At 44.3% G+C, this 19949-nt stretch overlaps 1 protein-coding gene across 1 annotated transcript in view; it reads left to right on the plus strand.

The window, feature by feature from the left end:
* Nucleotides 1–19629, plus strand: part of LOC102455180 (scavenger receptor cysteine-rich domain-containing protein DMBT1-like) — a 93199-nt gene extending 73570 nt beyond the window's left edge. Inside the window, exons 22-27 of the mRNA XM_075903235.2 lie at nt 3849–4163; nt 8626–8940; nt 9596–9910; nt 11989–12303; nt 17193–17507; nt 19227–19629. Coding sequence (XP_075759350.2) covers nt 3849–4163; nt 8626–8940; nt 9596–9910; nt 11989–12303; nt 17193–17507; nt 19227–19231 — 1580 coding nt within the window. The 3' untranslated portion in view covers nt 19232–19629. The remainder of the gene's footprint in view (nt 1–3848; nt 4164–8625; nt 8941–9595; nt 9911–11988; nt 12304–17192; nt 17508–19226) is intronic.
* The last annotated feature ends 320 nt before the right edge of the window (nt 19630–19949 follow it).

Here is a 19949-nt window from a genome sequence, read left to right on the forward strand (position 1 = left end):
GCCTCTGTATCCGAAGGCAGCCGGGGAAGGGGGTGTTATGATTTTTAGAGAGGTGATTTTATAATCTTCAGCAACACACTAGTGAAATATTTTTAAAACAAATTTTAAACTAACATCCTTCAGATTATTTCAGTAAATTCAGAAACTGACAGTATATACCCAGGCCTGTTAAATGATTTCATTACCTCTAGAATTGCTCTTTTACCAGTTCAGTGTTCTGCTACTAGATCTGTTACCCTGTGAAAAAGGAAATCAAGCTAGTTTGGCATAATATGCTCTTTGTAAATTGATAGTGATTTACAAATAGAAGACATTATACATCTACTAATACATTTCAGAGAGTTTCTCTGTTTGCTCAAGAACTCCTCTTAAATGGAAAAACTTAAAAAATATCCTCTTAAATGGTAAGAGCAGGTCCAGCAAATTCAGTATGCAGTTTCCACTTATCATAATTAAAAGCAAGATAAGGTTTGGAACAAATAGAAAAACTTAACGTCAACAAATCACCATGACCGGATGGCATTCATCCAAGGGTTCTAAAAGAACTCAAATGGGAAATTGCAGAATTGTTAACTGTGGTTTGTAACCTATCCCTTAAATTGGCTTCCATCCCTACTGACTAGAAGATCGCTAACGTGACACCAATATTTAAAAAGTGCTCTAGAGGCAATCTGGGCAACTACAGACCGGTAAGTCTTACGTCGGTTCTGGGCAAATTAGTCGAAACAATAGTTAAGAATAAAATTGTTAGGCACGTAGAAGAACATAATTTGTTGGGCAAAAGTCAACAGGTTTCTGTAAAGGGAAATCATGTCTTACTAATCTATTAGAGTTCTTTGAAGGGGGTAACAAACATTTGGACAAGGGGGATCCAGTAGATATAGTATACTTAGATTTTCAGAAAGCCTTTGACAGAGTCTTCACCAAAGGCTCTTGTGTAAATTACATTGTCATGGGATAAGTGGGAAGGTCCTTTCATGGATTGAGAACTGGTTAGAAGACAGGAAACAAAGGGTAGGAATAAATGGTAAATTTTCAGAATGGAAAGGGGTAACTAGTAGTGTCCCTCAAGGATCAGTCCTAGGACCAGTACTATTCAGCTTATTCATAAATGATCTAGAGAAAGCGGCAAGCAGTGAGGTAGTAAAGTTTGCGGATGATACTAAACTGTTTAAGATAGTCAAGACAGAAGTAGACTGTGAAGAACTTCAAAAAGATCTTACCAAACTGAGTGGTTGCGCAACAAAATGGCAAATTAAGTTTAATGTGGATAAGTGTAAAGTGATGCACATTGGAAAAAATAATGCCAACTATACATATAATATGATGGGGGCTAATTTGGCTACAAGAAATCAGGAAAGAGATCTTGGAGTTATCGTGGATAGTTCTCTGAAAACGTCCACCCAGTGTGCTGCGGCGGTCAAAAAGGCAAATAGAATGTTAGGAATTATTAGGAAAGGGATAGAAAATAAGACACAGAATATCTTATTGCCCCTGTATAAAACCATGGTATGCCCGCATCTTGAGTACTGTGTACAGATGTGGTCTCCTCACCTCAAAAAAAGATATTTTGGCCTTGGAAAGGGCTCCGAAAAGGGCAACTAAAATGATCAGAGGTTTGGAACTGGTCCCATATGAGGAGAGGCTAAAGCAACTGGGACTTTTCAGTTGGGAAAGAGGAGACTGAGGGGGGATATAATAGAGGTATATAAAATCATGAGTGGTGTGGAGAGGGTGAATAAAGAAAAGTTATTCATTAGTTCCCATAATATAAGGACTAGAGGACATCAAATAAAATTAATGGGTAGCAGGTTTAAAACTAATAAGCAAAAGTTCTTCACACAGATCATAGTCAGCCTGTGGAACTACTTGCCAGAGGAGGCTGTGAAGACTAGAACTATAAAAGAGTTTAAAGAGAAGCTAGATAAATGCATGGAGGTTAGGTCCAGAAAAGGCTATTAGCCAGGGGGTAGGAATGGTGTCCCTGGCCTCTGTTTGTCAGAGGCGGGAGACAGTTGGCACGAGACAAATTGCTTGATCGTTGTCTTTGGTCCATCCCCTCTGAGGCTCCTGGTGCTGGCCACTGTCGGTAGACAGGCTACTGGGTTATATGGACCTATGGTCTGACCCAGTACAGCCATTCTTAGGTTCTTATGTTATGTTCTAATGTTTGGTTATGCCAGGAAAATGGGATCTGAGTGGAATGGGATTGCTTATCATAAAAGACAGAATAACCAGGCAGGTAAAAGGACCAGGCTGGGGAGCACACCCATCTCCCCATCTGGGACTGCCCCAACCCCAAGCAGTCCCACCCATCAGGCCTCCTTTAGGGAGGGACAGTAATGCACATTGGAAAAAATAATCACAGCTATACATATAATATGTTGGGGACTAATTTAGTTATAACTACTCAAGAGAGACCTTGGAGTAATTGTGGATAGTTCTCAGAAAACATTTACTCAGTGTGCAATAGCAGTCAAAAAAGCAAACAGGATGTTAGGAATTATATAAAAAGGGACAGAAAATAAGAGAGAGAATATCTTATAGCATCTATATAAAACGATGGTATGCCCACATCTTGAATACTAAATACAGACGTGGTCGCCTCATCTCAAAAAAGATATATTGATATTGAAAAAGGTTCAGAAAAGGGCAACAAAAATTATTAGGAGTTTGGAGCAGGTCTCATAGGAAAAGAGTTTTAAAAGACTTGGACTTTTCAGCTTAGAAAAGAGGAGACTAAAGGGGATATAATAGAGGTCTATATAATCATGACTGGTGTGGAAAAAGTGAATAAGGAAAAGTTATTTACTTGGTCCCATAACATAAGAACTAGAGGTCACCAAATGAAATTAATAGGTAGCAGGTTTAAAACAAACAAAAGGAAGTTTTCGTTTGTGCAGTGCACAGTGAACCTGTGGAACTCCTTGCCAAAGGATGTTGTGAAACAGGACTTTAACAGGGTTCAAAAAAGAGCTAGATAAATTCATGGAGGTTAGGTACATAAATGGCTATTAGCCAGGATGGGTAAGGAATGGTGCCCCAGCCTCTGTTTGTCAGAGGCTGGAAATGGATGACAGGAGAGGAATCCTGTGCTGATTACCTATTCTGTTCTCTCCCTCTGGTTCACCTAGCACTGGCCACTGTTGGCAGACAGGATACTGGGCTAGACAGACCTTTGGTCTGACCCAGTATGGCCGTTCTTATGTTCTTATTACTCAAGCTCCTCCCACTCTCCCCACCCCAATTCATATAGGAACATTTCTGGGTGTTTCCCTTCATCAGGGAGCGAGGGGAACATGCACAATGCAGGGGGCAGAAGAATCTGGACCTGCCTCGACAGAGGATATATGCCTCGTCCCCCATTTGTGCCTGCTGGAGCTACAACAGCCATGGACAGGCACGTCTCACCTGGCCCGAGCTGCTGTGTGAGAGAGGGCTGAGGTAGTCCTCTTTCCCTTGGGGCAGTGACTCCCGAGGCCCATCTCACAGCAATGATTTAAATTAAGAAAAACAAAAATTAATTGAGTTAAGAACCCAAGCAATGTCAGGCAAATATTCTAGTTATTTTATAAAATGCTCTAGTAGCTTCTCAGGTATTGATGACAGACAGACTGGTCTCCTTCTTTTTATCTTTTAAAGGCAGGTACAATGTAACCTATCTCCTGTCTTCCAGGACCGCTCCTCTTATCCATCTGTTTGAAAATATTATTTCCAATGGCTCCAAGATTTCCTTAACTAATTCCTTTTGCATCCTAATGTCATTAGCAATGGGCCCTGCTGACTTGCATTCACATTTTAAGGAGATAATCAGAAATATGATATTAATATCTGGAATTTTTCCACAGAAAGCACACAGCTCAGACTGATGAAAGGGCCAGATCGTTGTTCCGGGCGTGTGGAGATTCGTCACAGTGACTCCTGGGGGACAGTCTGTGATGATTCCTGGGATCTATCAGATGCCAGTGTTGTTTGCAAAGAACTGGGATGTGGACAAGCCATCGATGCACCTGGCTCTGCTTATTATGGGCAGGGATCAGGGCAGATCTGGTTGGATGATGTGAGCTGCTCTGGAAGTGAATCCAAACTTCAGAACTGCTCCTCTGGAGGATGGGGTCAGCATAACTGTTGGCATGGTGAAGATGCTGGAGTTCTCTGTTCAGGTCTGTTCTCTGAATGCTATGTAGAATATTTTTAATAATGTATTAATATACGAGAAAGGTGACCAGATATCCTGTTTTTAAAAGAGCAACCCTATATTTAAGCCCTTTTGCAGGTATCCCAACTTTTTCTTTAAAAACGGGAAAATTTTCCTGTATTTTCTGTCATCCACCCCATCGAACTTTCAGGTCCTTCCGGTGGTCAGATCCTTGTTCACCAGTCACCTGCCCATTGTTGGTGAGTAGGGGGTTCCTGTAGCTGGCCAAGAAGGTGGATATGCAAGGAAGGTGGCAGGTCGAAGATGTGGCATGTAAAGCTGGTTGCTCCACCTGCTTGTTCAAAAGTAGAAGCCCTCGACACGTTAGCTCTTGGTTAGAAGGGCTTTGCTCTCACGCCCCATTTCTGGCTGGCACTGGCTGAGTGCTATGAGATGTGGATTCTGGTGTACATGGGCAGGTGCAGGAAGTGGCTGGTAAAGTGTCACCTCTGCTGCTCATGCATCAGCTCTCTACGTACCTCTTTTCTCCCTAGTATCTCTCTGCCAAGACGCTTCAGCAGCCCCAGTCCTGGTGGTCCTCTATATTCCTTCCAGCATGGTGCATCCTACTCCCAGAACTGTGTGCAGAACAAGCCTCTGGCCAGAGTGCTCAGCTCAGCCTGGCTCTTTCTTCCTTCCCCCACTGCCTCTGGCTGGGTCAGTGCCTTGGGAAAGCCCTCTGGTCTGGGGCATGGGCCAAGAGGATCCAGAGCACTGCATGTGCCAAACCCCTGCACACAGCTGGCACAGTGGCACTGGAGGAACACAGAGAGCGATTTCCAGCCTATTCAGACCTATTCCACTGCAGCCCCTTCCCCCAGACAGGGGCTCAGGGCTATAGCAGGGAGAAATCTCTCTCCCTGAGCCCTGAAACTGCTGGGGCCAGAGGGGAGGAGCCCCCTCCTTATTGGGCCCAGCACCAAGCTGCCATGGTCAATGTAAAGCAGCCCCTCCCAACTGGCCCCAGAGTGGAGCTGCCATGGCCATGCAGCTCCAGCACTGAGTTGCCACGATCTCATCAGGGAGTCTCTCAGGTAAGCCTGAGGCACAACCCTCTGTCCCACCTGGAACCCCTCCCCATCCCTGAGCATCCTCCTGCACCCCAAAATGCACACACCCAGCCCAGAGCCTGTACCCCCTCCTGCACCCTAACTCCCACACCTAAGCCCTTCCACAAACCTGAAGCCCCCTTCTGTACTGCAAATCCATCATGTCCAGCCACAATCCAGACTTGCACGTTCACCCACAGTTCTTAGACCCCGACCCTCTGTCCCAGCCCTGAGCCCTTCAACACCAGCCCCACCATAGAGCCCCATCTCGAAACCTCACAGTCCTGTGCCCCAACCCTCTGCCTCCAGCCTGAGCTCCCTCCCACACTCAGAACCCCTGGGCAGTACCCCCCACCACACAAATTTTGTCACACAACACCTCCACACTGGTGCGCATAAGAAAATTAATTCCATTCACAGGTGGATAAAATTAGAGGGACACTGCTTCGCGTCCTCTTTAAACACTCCCACAGCCAGCCCTGGGTCCGTCCCCTATGAGTACAGGCTGCTTCATCCACTAGCCACTGCCTCCAATGAACTACCTCTCTGACCAAGTTTGCTGAAGACCCTGCAGTGAGGCTCCCTGGTCCCTGCTGGTCCTTTGCAACCTTAGGGTTAAACCTCTTCCTGCCTGCACTGCAGCAGGTGACTGGAAGCAGCTGAGTTATGTTAGTGGCCAGTAGTAACCTGGAAGTGTTAGCTACCTTTCAACTCTGTGCTGGCAGGAAGGGGCAAGCTGCTTCTAGCCACAGAGGAGGTGAGGAAAAAAGATCAGCTCTGCAAAAACAAGGACCAGGCATCTCTTCCCACCCCCATCCTCTGTGGCTAGAAGTATCTCATGTATCTTGCATCCCCCACAGTGCAGAAAGCTGTTGCCTTCAGCATTCTGGTGTGAACCTTGATAGAAAAGTGCCTCCCATGTGCATCTCCCCGTATTGCCTTGGGAAGATGCAGCGTCAGGTACCAGGAGAGGTAGGCCCGTCCCATGGGTACAATCAGACAGGAGAGTGGAGAGCACAGGGCAGAGAGGGTTCAGTCAGTTGTTCACCTATCCCCACATGAGAGATATGAATGGAAACACATGTAAGTCACCTTTCTCCATGTACGAGTGGCGTGAGTGACTCTCCTTGCCATGTGAACCTTAAAGTCTTAAAGATAAGAAGGTAAATAAAAAGACTCCAACTACACAGTATTTCTTTAAACAGCGGTTTACTCAACTTGATATTAATTTTAAGGTTTGTACTTCATAGTTCTATTTGATTGCTGTTTAACTTGCTTGAATACAAGTAATTTTAGCAGATGGTCCCATGTTCAGGATAGGGAAACATACTCACCATAACTAAGAAGCTATACAATGAGAAGAATCAGAATATGCCAATGAAGAATCCCCTTGGTCACATGATTCTTTTGACATTTATTTCTGTGGAATGGTAAACAGCCTTTGCAATTCTGCCATCCCAAGTGCTCAAGAGTCATGAGTCAAGCCCCATTAATGAGGAAATTGATAAAAAAATCATGGGATTCCAAGTCATAGAACCATAAGTTAGAAGGGAGTATAGGGGACATTTAATTTATCCTCCAGTAAACATGCAGGGTTTGGTGTGTCTAAACCATACAGGACAGACAGCAATCCAGCCTTCTCTTGAAAGTTCCTGTTGAGGAGCTTCCATGACCCTTTCTGTTCCATTGATGAACTCATCTTTCAATTAGAAAATGTATCCTCAGAGTTAATTTAAGTCTGCTATGCTGTAGTTTGAATCCATTGACTGTTTGCCTTTCATCTGAGGCAATAAAAACAGCCTGTGAAGGGGAGAGTGTACCCCACACTGAAGGGGATGGGGCTAAGACTCTGTGGGTGGAGGAAGTCCCGCCCTTTTTTCCAGACTGGGCATGCTCCAAGTGCTGGAGCAGCATATGAGGCAGCAGAGCAGCTCAGTTGGGGTGGACCACCAGGGGAGAAGGAGTTCAGGCTGGAGCTCCTGAGCCTCCCCTTCAGCAGCTGCAGCAGCCACCACTGCTGCTGAAGCATCAGCCACAGCCACCCCAGGAGCAGCGACTCTGGCAGCAGCTGCTTCAGCCCCAGTAACAGCCCCAACTAGGGAGGCCATCCACAACAGTCGGACACACCGAGCAATACCCCGAGAGCTGAGCGCATGCCAGGGACGGTAGCGCATTTCGTCCAGCATCCCTGCTGAGGAGGATTGGGCCACAAGAAATCTGATGAGTTTCAACAAGGACAAGTGCAGAGTCTTGCTCTTGGGACGGAAGAATCCCAAGCACAGTTACAAGCTGGGGACCAACCAGTTAAGTAGTAGTTCTGCAGAAAAGGACCTGGGGGTTACAGTGGATGAGAAGCTGGATATGAGTCAACAGTGTTCCCTTGTAGCCAAGAAGGCTAATGACATATTTAGGTTGCATTAAGAGGAGCATTGCCAGCAGATCCAGAGATGTCGTTATTCCCCTTTATTCGGCTTTAGTGAGGCCACATCTGGAGTATTGTGTCCAGTTCTGGGCCCCTCACTACAAAAAGGATGTGGACGCATTGCAGAGGGTCCAGCAGAGGGCAACCAAAATGATTAGGGGGCTGGAGCATATGACGTATGAGGAGAGGCTGAGGGAGTTGGGTCTGTTTAGTCTGCAGAAGCAAAGAGTGAGGGGGGATTTGATAGCAGCCTTCAACTTCCTGAAGCGAGGTTCCAAAGAGGATGGAGAGAGGCTGTTCTCAGTAGTGACAGATGGCAGAACAAGGAGCAATGGTCTCAAGTTGTGGTGGGAGAGGTCCAGGTTGGATATTAGGAAAAACTATTTCACTAGGAGGGTAGTGAAGCACTGGACTGGGTTACCTAGAGAAGTAGTGGAGTCTCCATTCCTGGAGGTGTTTAAGTCTCGGCTTGACAAAGCCCTGGCCGGGTTGATTTAGTTGGGATTGGTCCTGCCTAGAGCAGGGGGCTGGACTTGATGACCTTCTGAGGTCTCTTCCAGCTCTATGGTTCTATGATTCTATTTTGGCATGATATGCTCTTTGTAAATCTATGCTGAGTGCTAGTGATTCATCATCCAAGTATTCACACATGGAAGACATTATACATTAGTAGCTTTCCAGGTATTGTGGTTTGGCAGAGACTGGTTTGCAGTTCCCTACCTCCTCCTTTTTCTCCTTTTTAGAAGTCGGCAGTATGTTATCTCTTTTCCAGTTTTCCAGGGTGTCTCCTGTCATCCAAGTGTTTGGAAATCTTATTGCCTGTGGTGCCAAGATTTATGCATATAATTCCTTTTGCCTCTTAGTGTCAGTAGTTTTGGGGCCCACTGTCTTTATCCATATGAGTCAGAAGGTCATAGACAGAATTAAGGTACTAATAGCTGGACATTTTCCTACAGGAAGCAAACAGATCAGACTGGTGAATGGGAGAGATCGTTGCTCTGGGAGAGTGGAAATTAATCACAATGGATCCTGGGGGACAGTCTGTGATGATTCATGGGAAATACCTGATGGCAATATTGTTTGCAAAGAACTGGGATGTGGACAAGCCATCAGTGCACCTGGCTCAGCTCATTATGGGCAGGGGTCTGGACAGATCTGGCTGGATGATGTGAGCTGCTCTGGAAGTGAACCCCATCTTAAGAACTGCTCTTCTAGAGGATGGGGTCAGCATAACTGCGGACACGGTGAAGATGCTGGAGTTCTCTGCTCAGGTCTGTTCTGTGAATGCTGTATTGAATCTGATAATAATGGGTTAATAGAAGAGGTGGGTGTTAACAATTTGAGAGACCATAGAACAAGAGGTATCTGAGGATGCCACTGGAGAATCTCCTTGCATGTAATATGGGGTTGCTTGGGGGATTTTTTTTACATATATTACTGTGGAAATATAACTAGTGTTTGCAAGGCTGCCAACACAAGAGTACAGAAATCATGAGGTTGAGCCCATAAATCAGGAAATTGATTAAAAAATATGTGATTCCAAGTTGTAGAATCATAAAGCCATAGGGTTGGAAGGGATCATTGGGGTCATTTAATCTATTCTCCTACCAAGATGTGTCTGAACCACTCAAGACATTATACGTTATTTTATAAATTGCTCTAGAAGCTTCTCAGATATCCAAGACAGCCAGACTTACCTGTAGTTCCCTAGCTCTTTGTTTTTCTCCTTTTAAAATGTGGGTATTATGTTTACAACCTCTCCTGTTATGTCTGTGTTTGAAAATGTTATCTCCAGTGGCTCCATTTTTTTTCAGCTAATTCCTTTTGCACTTCAGGGCAACAACTTTGGGCCCCATCGACTTGAATGTATTTAAATGAGTGAGATTATTGGAATATGACATTACTGTCTCAATTTTTTTCCTACAGGAAGCAAACAGATCAGACTGATGAATGGTGCAGATCGTTGTTCTGGGAGAATTGAAATTCATCACAATGGCTCCTGGGGGACAGTCTGTGATGATTCCTGGGATCTATCAGATGCTGGTGTTGTTTGCAAAGAACTGGGATGTGGACAAGCCATTGATGCGCCTGGCTCCGCTTATTATGGGCAGGGATATGGGCAGATCTGGCTGGATGATGTGAGCTGCTCCGGAAGTGAATCCAAACTTCAGAACTGTTCCTCCAGAGGATGGGGTCAGCATAACTGTGGGCATGGAGAAGATGCTGGCGTTCTCTGCTCAGGTCTGTTCTGTGAATGCTGTATTGATTCTAATTAATAATGGGTTAATATAAAAGGTGGCTGTTAATTAACAGAAAAGGCATGAAATGAAAAGAACCTGAGTACGCCACTGGAGAATCTTCTTGCTGGTCCCTCAATTCTTTTGACATATAGTCTTTTGGAATTGTAACCTGCCTTTCTAACACTGTCACACCCAAGTGTTCATAAATAATGATTCTGACTCTATGAAACAGGAAATTGGTTAACAATTATGAGATTTGGAATCATAGAATCATCCAGTTAAAAAGGACTTCGGGGGTCATTTGATCTATCCTGCCAAGGTGTAGGATTTGTTGTGTTTAAACTATCCAATATAGACAGCTATCCAGCATCCTTTGAAAAATTACAGTGAAGGAGTTTCCATAACCTCCCTAGATAATCTGTGAGGTCAGAAGTTACCAGTGTGGTGTGCTGATGGGTTCTTCTCTCTGTGTCCAGTGATGATAACCCTTTGGTCATATGCTTCCCGGTGTGTTGCACATTGTTGCATAGTAGGTTGTCATAGTGATAGATCTTGTTGTTATAGTAACTGAGTTAGGTCATAAGGGGTAAGGCCAACCAATTTTGGCTGATTCTAGCTAGTTCTGTGTTGTGGAATAAATTGAAAACTTGCAACTGCTGCAACTCTCTGTGTTTCAAGCAATTTCTTTCTAAACTCGGTAACTCCAAACAATATAACAAAGTGGCAATGAGGATGGGCTACCTGTGCTGCCTCTAGCAACAGAAGAAGTAGAAGTCAGTGTGAGAAAACAAACCTTTTTGCTGCTCTGGAAGAGAAAACACTGTTACACTGACCGTGCAAACAGAAACTAAAACCAGTGAAGCCCAGAGTCTGGGAGGAAAAAGGAGCGACAGGGAGTCAGAATCCATGGCCCTGGGCTACTTCCTACCCACCTGTTCAGTTCTGGGCATAGGCACTAGTCTAGTTAGCTGTGTAACTTGTTTCCTGTGGAATTCCTCTTGGATCTTGGGCCATGCCTTGCTACTGTCCTAGATTCCTTCATGTGGGGCAGTCGCAAATGGGTGAGGCAGAGCAGAGTCTTTCAGGTCTGCTCAGTCGGTTACCTCGGTGGCTGGAGGCTCTTGGGTGGGGAGATAGGGTATGTCTACACTAGCCCCCTAGTTCGAACTAGGGAGGCTAATGTAGGCATTCGAAGTTGCAAATGAAGCCCAGGATTTAAATATCCTGGGCTTCATTTGCAACTTCGAATGCCTACATTAGCCTCCCTAGTTCGAACTAGGGGGCTAGTGTAGACATACCCACAGTGCTTACTCTTAGATGGCTGCCCAGCTAGTACTCCTTCCCTTCAAGTCGGGTGACATCTCCCAGCTTTGAGTGATCTGCAAATTTGAGCAGTAAGCTCTGTTCCTACATGTGTGTCATTAATAAAACTGTGAAATAACTCTGGACCCAGAACATATCTATGTATAACCCTGATTGAGACCTGCCTCTCATTTGACACCATTCCCTTGAGAGTCACTCTTTGTTTGAGGTTGATTAACCAATTATAGAGCTACTTAATGATAGTTCCTCCAAGTCCATATTTCCCCTGTTTACTTATCAGTCATGTGGGAGTGTGTCAAAAACAGTGGTATAGTCCAGCTATATTATGCCCACCATATTCTCCCTATCCATCAAACCTGCTACTGTGTGACACTATGCTTTGTAAAACTATGCTTGGTGCTCGTGATTCATCATCCAAGTATTCACACATGGAAGACATTATACGATATTTCATAAATTGCTCCAGTAGCTTTCCAGGTATTGAGGTCAGGCAGACTGGCCTGTAAGTCCCTAGCTCTTCCTCCTCCACCCCCCTTTTTTAAACATGGATACTATGTTAACCCTTCTCCAGTTTTCCAGGACCTTTCCTCTTTTCCATGTGTTTGAAAATATTATTGCCAATGGCTCCAAGATTTCTTCAGCTAATTCTTTTTGCATCATAGAGTCAATAATTTCAGGCCACACTAACTTGAATTAATTTAAGTTATCCAAAGTTCATAGGAATATGACATTAATATCTGGAACTCTTCCTTACAGGAAGCAAACTGATTAAGCTGGTGAATGGGACACATCGTTGCTCTGGGAGAGTGCAGATTTATCACAGTGACTCCTGGGGGACAGTCTGTGATGATTCCTGGGGTTTATCTGATGCCAGTGTTGTTTGCAAAGAACTGGGATGTGGACAAGCCATCAGTGCACCTGGCTCGGCTCATTATGGGCAGGGATCTGGGAAGATTTGGCTGGATGATGTGAGCTGCTCTGGAAGTGAATCCCATCTTAAGGACTGCTCCTCTGGAGGATGGGGTCAGCATAACTGTGGGCACAGTGAAGATGCTGGAGTTCTCTGCTCAGGTCTGTTCTGTGGATGCTGTATTGAATCTGATTAATGAAGTGTGGGTATTAACTAATAGAGAAGTCATAAATGAGAAGAACCTCAGTGTGCCAGTCAAGAATCTCCTTTCTGGTCACACAATTCTTTGGACATGTAGTCCTTTGGAATGGTAACCAGGTACCAAAAATTAGGAAATGACTAAACATAATAAGCTTTGAAATCATAAAATCATAGAACCATGGAGTTAGAATGGGACAATGAAGATATGGCCGTGGGTTGAATCCAGCCTGGCAAGCCTTTCAATCCAGCCTGCCCCACTAGGACCCTCAGGCATGGAGTAGTCCCATGCCACGGAAAGCAGTTGGCTGTTCCATGTGGCTGTCTGCCTGGCACATGGGGCAGGAGGTAAGAAGCATTGCACACTGCCCCTACCTCCAGCACAATCTCTCAGCACGCAGACACCTCCCAATCCCACTGCACAGTGCAGAGAGCCACATGGAGCAGCCAGCCGCTTTGAGACTGAGGCTGTGGCAGGGCAGGAGCCTGTTTGAGAGTTCCACTGAGATTCTGGCCAGGAGTCATCTAGGTGAGAGTCTCCCAACCAGTGCCTGCACATGGCACCCCACCTCTTCCTGCACTCCAATTCCCTGTCCGAGGTCACCACCCGTCCTGCCCCAGGTCACGGCCCAAATCCTCTGCACACTCCCTCTCCCAGGTCATAACTCTCCCCTCCCTCCCCCCGAACCTGTTCTCCCCTCTACATGCTTCCCCCAGGCCAGAATCCTCTTCTACACTCATATCCCATCCCAGACTCTGCATCCCAATCCTCTGTCCCAGGTCAAAATTCCTTATCAGACCCCATACGCTCTCCTTCACTCTAGTCATCTAATCTAAGCCCTCTTTTGCACCCAACCTCCTCCACAGAAAAGTGTGACCCTTGAGCACTTATCAAAATCTTGGAGTGGCCCCCCCATCAAAATGATTGCCCACTCCTGGGTTAGAAGGCCTACAAGGGTCATCTAGTCTAATCACCTGTCAAGATTCATAATTCGTTGTATCTATACCATTTAAGACAGATGGCTGTCCAGCCTCCTTTGAAAAACTTCCTGTGAAGGTGCCTCCATGACCTCCCTAGGCAATCCTTTCCATTGTCCTACTGCTCTTTTAAATGAGGAAGGTTTTCCAGAGATTTAATGTAAATCTGCTATTCTATATTCTGCATTCCAGTCCTCCTGCCATCTGCCCGCAGGGCTAAAGTACACAAAATCTACTAGGTTAGTTCCACATAGGCTTTGTTGTACACGGGGAACATGTGGAGTGTCTCTCTCCTCTCAGTCAGGGGCTTCTCATTACCAGTATGGGGGGGGGGGGAGAGAGTGTGTGTGTGCGTGCGTGTGTGTGCACGCTTTCTTCTTTTTGAGTCTTTGGATACACACCGTTTTCAGTTTCAGGCTTTCTCTGTAAACATGAATGGCTTTCTTTAAAGAAAGCATGGAATGGAGTGGAATCACTTGCCTCCAGGAGCTGGTGTTTAAACAAAACATTAGTTATCACAAGACTCAAGAGGAAATTGTGATAGTCGGCAACACTGCCTTGCTCCCTAAGAAAAGAGTGCAAAGGCTTGTGTGGCCCAGGCGGGTGCACGCCTCTTGCGGTCCCGGGCAAGCTCCCGGGAGCCGCCAGCCTGGTCCCGGGAAGAGGGGGAGGACTGGGGGGCATCAGGTGGCTGGCTCGATCCGTGCCAGGTGCAGGGTCTGCTGGCTGGGTGCTGGCAGGCTTGCACCTGGCACGGGCACCGTAGCCAGCCCGTGCCCCTTTAAGAGGTCCAGGGCCAGGAGGGGGGCAATAGAGTTTCCCTGGTGTTGGCCAGAGTGGCCACCAGGGAAACCAGGGGAGGGCTAGCCTCCCACTAGTTCGATTTAAGGGGCTACACAGCCCTTAATTCGAACTAGCTTGTTCGAATTAGGCTTAATCCTCGTAAAATGAGGATTATCTAGTTCGAACTAAGCGCTCCGCTAGTTCGAATTAAGTTCAAACTAGCGGAGCGCTAGTGTAGCGCCTAGGAAAGTTAGTTCGAACTAACTTCTGTTAGTTCGAACTAACTTTGTAGTGTAGACATACCCGCAGACTGTTAAATTGTCCGTTTCATATTTGTTCATTTTTTTAATTGTATCCTTTGGTATATATGGTTGTGACTATTTTCTTCCACTATTTGATCTGAGGAAGTGGGTCTGGCCCACAAAAGCTCATCACCTAATAAACCATCTTGTTAGTCTTTAAAGTGCTACATTGTCCTGCATTTTGCTTCAGTTACACCAGACTAACATGGCTACATTTCTATCACTGTTGAATGAAGAGTCTGTGTGCAGTGGTAATTGAATTTTCCCTCCAAAGAATGTGTGTAGAGTCCTGGAGAACCTTTGGAACACATGAGATGCTGACCTGTTTTGGTGGCAGCTACAACGCAGAAATGTGGAGAAATTGTATCACTAAAACTGGTTGTTACCATGGCAAGAAATTTAAAAGCCATAATTTTAGTGAAAAGGGAAGGGAGAAAAGTTAAGGCGCATTATATTTTAAGTAATCTTAAGATTGTCCTGGGAAAATGAGAAGCAAAATATTTTTGTTTTACAAGAAAAACATCTTAAATATTTCTTAAATAATAATAATATTTAACTAATTGTTTAAAATCATTTATGGGACAGGTTGCCCCCATCTTGGGAGACACTAAGCTCAGCTTTGGGAAGAATCAGCTTTAGGGTTTTGCCTCATCAGTCAGGTGTTCACCTCCCATGGAGTCCAAACCTACAAATGCATATGAAATCTGTCTCCTCTCTTACTAAGCAAATAAGAGTAAGCATGCCAACTAAGATTGATTAATCAAATAAAGAAACTAGTTGCAAATAATAATTTCTCACCCTAGCAGTTGTTACAGGTAGGCTACAGAAAGTCGTGAAAGTCAGCTGCACCAGCCTGCAGCATGAGACCTCATGTATGATTACTTATAAGTTGGACACCCTTCCAGCTTGGGACTAACTCTTCTTCCCCTAGTTCAGTTCTTGCTTCCAGGTGTCTTCCTCTTTGGGTGGAGAGATAAAAGGGAACCATGATGATATCATTCCCCTACCTTATATGGCTTTTGTGTAAGGCAGGAATGCTTTGTCTCCCAGTGGAAAACCACTGGCATTCCAAAAGGAGAGAGGAGTGTCCAGTCTCAGATGACCTGGACCCTGTCTCTGCAGGGCTATGGCAGCCATTTTGCTGTCTCAAGCATCCTCAGGAGGACAGATCTCTTTCACAGCCTATTGCTTTGCTAATGGGCCACCAACCCTGTCTGGCTTTTTCATTGTTGTACCTGAAGGCTAATAGTGGGTGTCAACCAAAGTAGCACCTTTGACATGGTCAGCAATCCTAGTTTCAGATACAGAAATGATACAAATGGGATAATTACATTCAGTAAATCACAACCTTTGCAACATGAGCCATCTTGCATAAAGCATTTCTCAGTTAGGTAATATTCTATCGTAAGCATATTTTCATAAAGAATATGGAGTTTAATGTCACAATTTAAAATTAAAAGCAAATTTGCAAAATTTAATTGGAGCCAGTATATAGCATTTACCTGTTAGCTTGTCTATGAAATAAAACAAGATGAAGTCTAGTAACAAAGAATAGCTAATTGAGTTATACAAAATAGAAAGAATTGGGATAAAAAGTAGTTATTAGCCAGGGATCCAATCCCAGAGCCCAAAGCTCTTGGTTTCTTTGACACCTTAGATCAGTGGTGAGGAACCTATGGCCGGCAGGCCAAATCTAGCCTCTGGCTTACTTTGATCCAATGCATGGCAAGTCTCCGAAGCCTGGAACTACTTCCCTCTCTCTTCTACCCCCTCCTCCTCGGTGGGGTTGGAGACATGAGTATGAGTGAGGTGCTTTTTTGCTTCTCAGTTGGAAGCCAGGTCAGGGAGGTTAGGCTATCAGGCCTAGATGAAGGATAATTTAGGGGTTCTTGCCTCCTCTCTTTACTATCCAGTAAATCTTTGAGATGTATTCTTCTGAAGTGTATCGTAAGATACAATTAATTGCCCCTTCCGGGTGTGGACAATTTGCTGGCTTTTTCCCCACTTGTGATTTTTTGCAATGCAAATTATCTTCTTTCAGTCTCCCATATAAATGACTAGCCTATTGTCTTTGGCCACATTCAGGGTTGTATGCCCCTTTTCTTTGGAAAAAAAATCTATTTATTAACTTCCCCTGACATGCCTGGTTAAACACATTTTAGTCACATATTTCCAGTACATCTGTATAATTTTTGTAGGCTAACTGTACACACATCACATGGGAGTATTAATCATCGAGTTAGTTATTAGTTGTCTAGTGATATATTGCCTGCTGCCTTTTGGATAAGTATCATGATAACATTGTGTGAGATACAGAGCACAGTCAACCTGATGAGAGTTGGTGCCACAGAATAGTGATCCACAAATGATTCCCTCCCTCTGGGTCACAGCCAGTTTAACTTTTTTTTTTTTTTTTTAAAACTGCTTTCTCCTTTGTGTTTGCCTTACCCACAATGTACTTAAATCAGAAGACAGGCAGAAGATAATGTGATTTATTATTTTTATGTCATGTTTTTAAGCCAGTCTCATGAGTGTGGGGTTTGACTCATTTATAATCCCCCTGCATTTGAATGAGGAACAGTGCCTGTGGGGATGAGACGTGCCAAGTATGTAGAAGAGGAGACTTGTCTGATAGATAGTAACATCTTCACATATGAGATGGCAAATTCAGTAATTAATGAAGATATCAGTGATGCTACCTCAGATATTTTATTTCTGAATTTTTGCCAAATATTACTCTTTTCCACTAGGGACTATGATGAATTAACAGCTCAGATTTATTTTTACAGAAACCTGGCTGATCAGGCTGGTGAATGGGACAAGTCGCTGTTCTGGGAGAGTGGAGATTTATTACAATGGCACCTGGGGAACAGTCTGTGATGATTCCTGGGACCTGTCGGACTCCAGTGTCATTTGCAAACAATTGGGATGTGGACAGGCCACCAGAGCAACTGGGTCTGCTCACTATGGGGAAGGAGCTGGGCAGATCTGGCTGGATGATGTGAACTGCTCTGGGAATGAGTCAGATCTCCGGAAGTGTTCTTCCAGAGGCTGGGGCCAGCACAACTGCAAACACAGTGAAGATGCTGGAGTTACCTGCTCAGGTTTGTACTTTGAAAATTGTATTGAATCTGGTTAACAGGAACTTCATATAAGGTTGCATGCTAACTAACAGAGAAGCAGTAGCAGGAAAAGATATTTCTGTGTGACAGAAGAGAGCCTCCTGCTGGTCATAGAATCATAGGGCTAGAAGAGACCTCAGGAGATTCCACCCCCTCCCTAGGTAACCCATTCCAGTGCTTCCCTACCCTCCTAGGGAAAGAGTTTTTCCTAATATCCAACCTAGACCTCGCCCACTGCAACTTGAGCCCATTGCTCCTTGTTCTGCCATCTGTCACTACTGAGAACAGCCTCTCTCCATCCTCTTTGGAACCTCCCTCCAGGATTCTTTCTGACAGTTGCTCCTGTGGAATGAGAACTGACCATTCAGCTCCTGAAGGTAGATTTCCATCCATATTTGGATCAAAAGTGAGGTGTGTTTCTCATTTTACTGAGCATACCACAAATTTCACCACATAATTCAGCACCAATGATAATCTCTGTTCAAGACACCTGGAATAGCAGAGGTTTGTAGCAAGCAGAGCACTTGGAAATCTGCCCCTATTGCATAGCCTAACTTGCAATGTGTGGTAGAGAGTCCTCTGAAATTCCACACTCTTCTAAGTGGGTTTCCTCTTTAGATAGAGGGGAATTTTCACAGGGCCTCCCTTGGATTCTCTGTTGAGGATTTAGACACCCAAGTCTGGGAACCATGGCCTGATCTACACTTAAAATTTAGATTATTATATTTAAATCATCTAAAAATTCACAACCTGAGTGCTGTAGCTATATCAACTTAACTTATGAGTGTAGACTAAACTAGATCCATAGAAGAATGCTTCAGTTGTTCTAGCTACAACTGCTTGTGGAGGTGGAGTACCTACAGCAATGTAGAAAATCTTTTAATCGGTTAGGAAACATCTACCTTATGGTGCTATAATGGCATAGTTTAGTATCTTAGCTATGCCACTGTAGCATCCATCGTGCAGAAAAGTCCTCAGAAAAGAAGTAGAATTGGTCTTTGAAAACTTGCTGTCATTATTAGACATCCAGTTGGTCTAGTCCTAGGCTTGGCTGGTTGCCTAACCACTGGGATTATGGAAACCTTTCTGCTCAGTGGTGCTGTATTCTCCTGGCAGATGAGTTCTATTTTTCTAAATGTCACAGGTTGACAATGTATACAAACTGCCCATATCTATTTTGCAAAGTTTTCCAAAGCTTGGACAGGCTCTTGTCAGGAGAATAAAGGTGCTTCTCTGAGCCATCCTCTTCACTTTTTCTCTGAAATGCTTCTTGATGGTGAGGTTCTTTACTGCAGTTCTCCTTGGTTTTATCCTCCCATTGGACGGTCTGCCAGTAGCCCCCAACCAAGAAGCCAACTCCTCTCTTTTACTCTTAAACCTGTGATCTACTTATTATACTCAGTCCTTTGCTTTTAATTGCTTGAGTTTTATACATGACAGGACGCATAAGATTTGTCACTCAGCAAACCTTACTAGGGTTTTCAAACCAATTGTTTATTGAGATGACCAGAAATATAACACATCAAAACTCATTATGGGCCCAGTTGGAAGAAAAAAGAGGAGATAACATCTTATCCATACTGTAGGGTGCATGGCCTTGTTATATGATTCCATCTAAAATAGAATGAGTAAATTAATTATATTGATATATTTTATATTATATATATATATATATAATATAGTTTAATCAAATATTTGCAGGTTAGAATCTGCACGCACTAAGAAGTGAAAATGGCTCTGGGTTGGTGAAAGGCAAACCTCTCCGTGACTCAGACGATGAAGAATCCGAAGACTGCCTCCCTGGATAATTAATAAAGGAATAACTGCATTTAGATAAAGTAGAACATGAGACCGCAAATTCTGTATGATCAGCTACTTTCTCTGAGAAGAGCTCGGCTCTGTCCTGGTGACATAATACTATTCAGAGAATCTTAAATTGCAGGAAACAATAATTTAAAAAAACTAGGAAAAATTGCTACATTTTATCATTTTTTCTCTATAATTTTTTCATTGATCAAACAGTGTGGAATTTTCCTGCTTTTTTATTCATATAATTTCTTCAGTTGAATTTCTCCTTTTTCCTTATTAAAATCTTTTACCAAGATTTGATGCGTCTGTCCTGAAATGAATTGGGCAGCTTTCCAGGGAACATGTGGCCAAGAGATTAAAAAAAACTGCAAAGCAAGTGTCACCTCTGTGAGGAAAAGTGATGGGACACCAACCACTTGCAGCAGCTCCCTCCTCCCTAGCACCAGTGGAGGATTTACCAGGTGGTACCAGGCCCAGGCTCTGGAGAAGCTTCAGTTACTTCCTCCGCTCTCCCAGCGCTGTGGCAGCCTGCACAGAGCAGCATGTGGATACAGCATGGGAGCTAAGAGTCCAAGGTACCCTGGCAGCTGCAGTTCCTTGGTCAGTTCCCTGCCT

Source organism: Pelodiscus sinensis, chromosome 1 (genome assembly GCF_052426305.1).
Source record: "Pelodiscus sinensis isolate ZL-2025 chromosome 1, ASM5242630v1, whole genome shotgun sequence".
Lineage (NCBI taxonomy): Eukaryota > Metazoa > Chordata > Testudines > Trionychidae > Pelodiscus > Pelodiscus sinensis.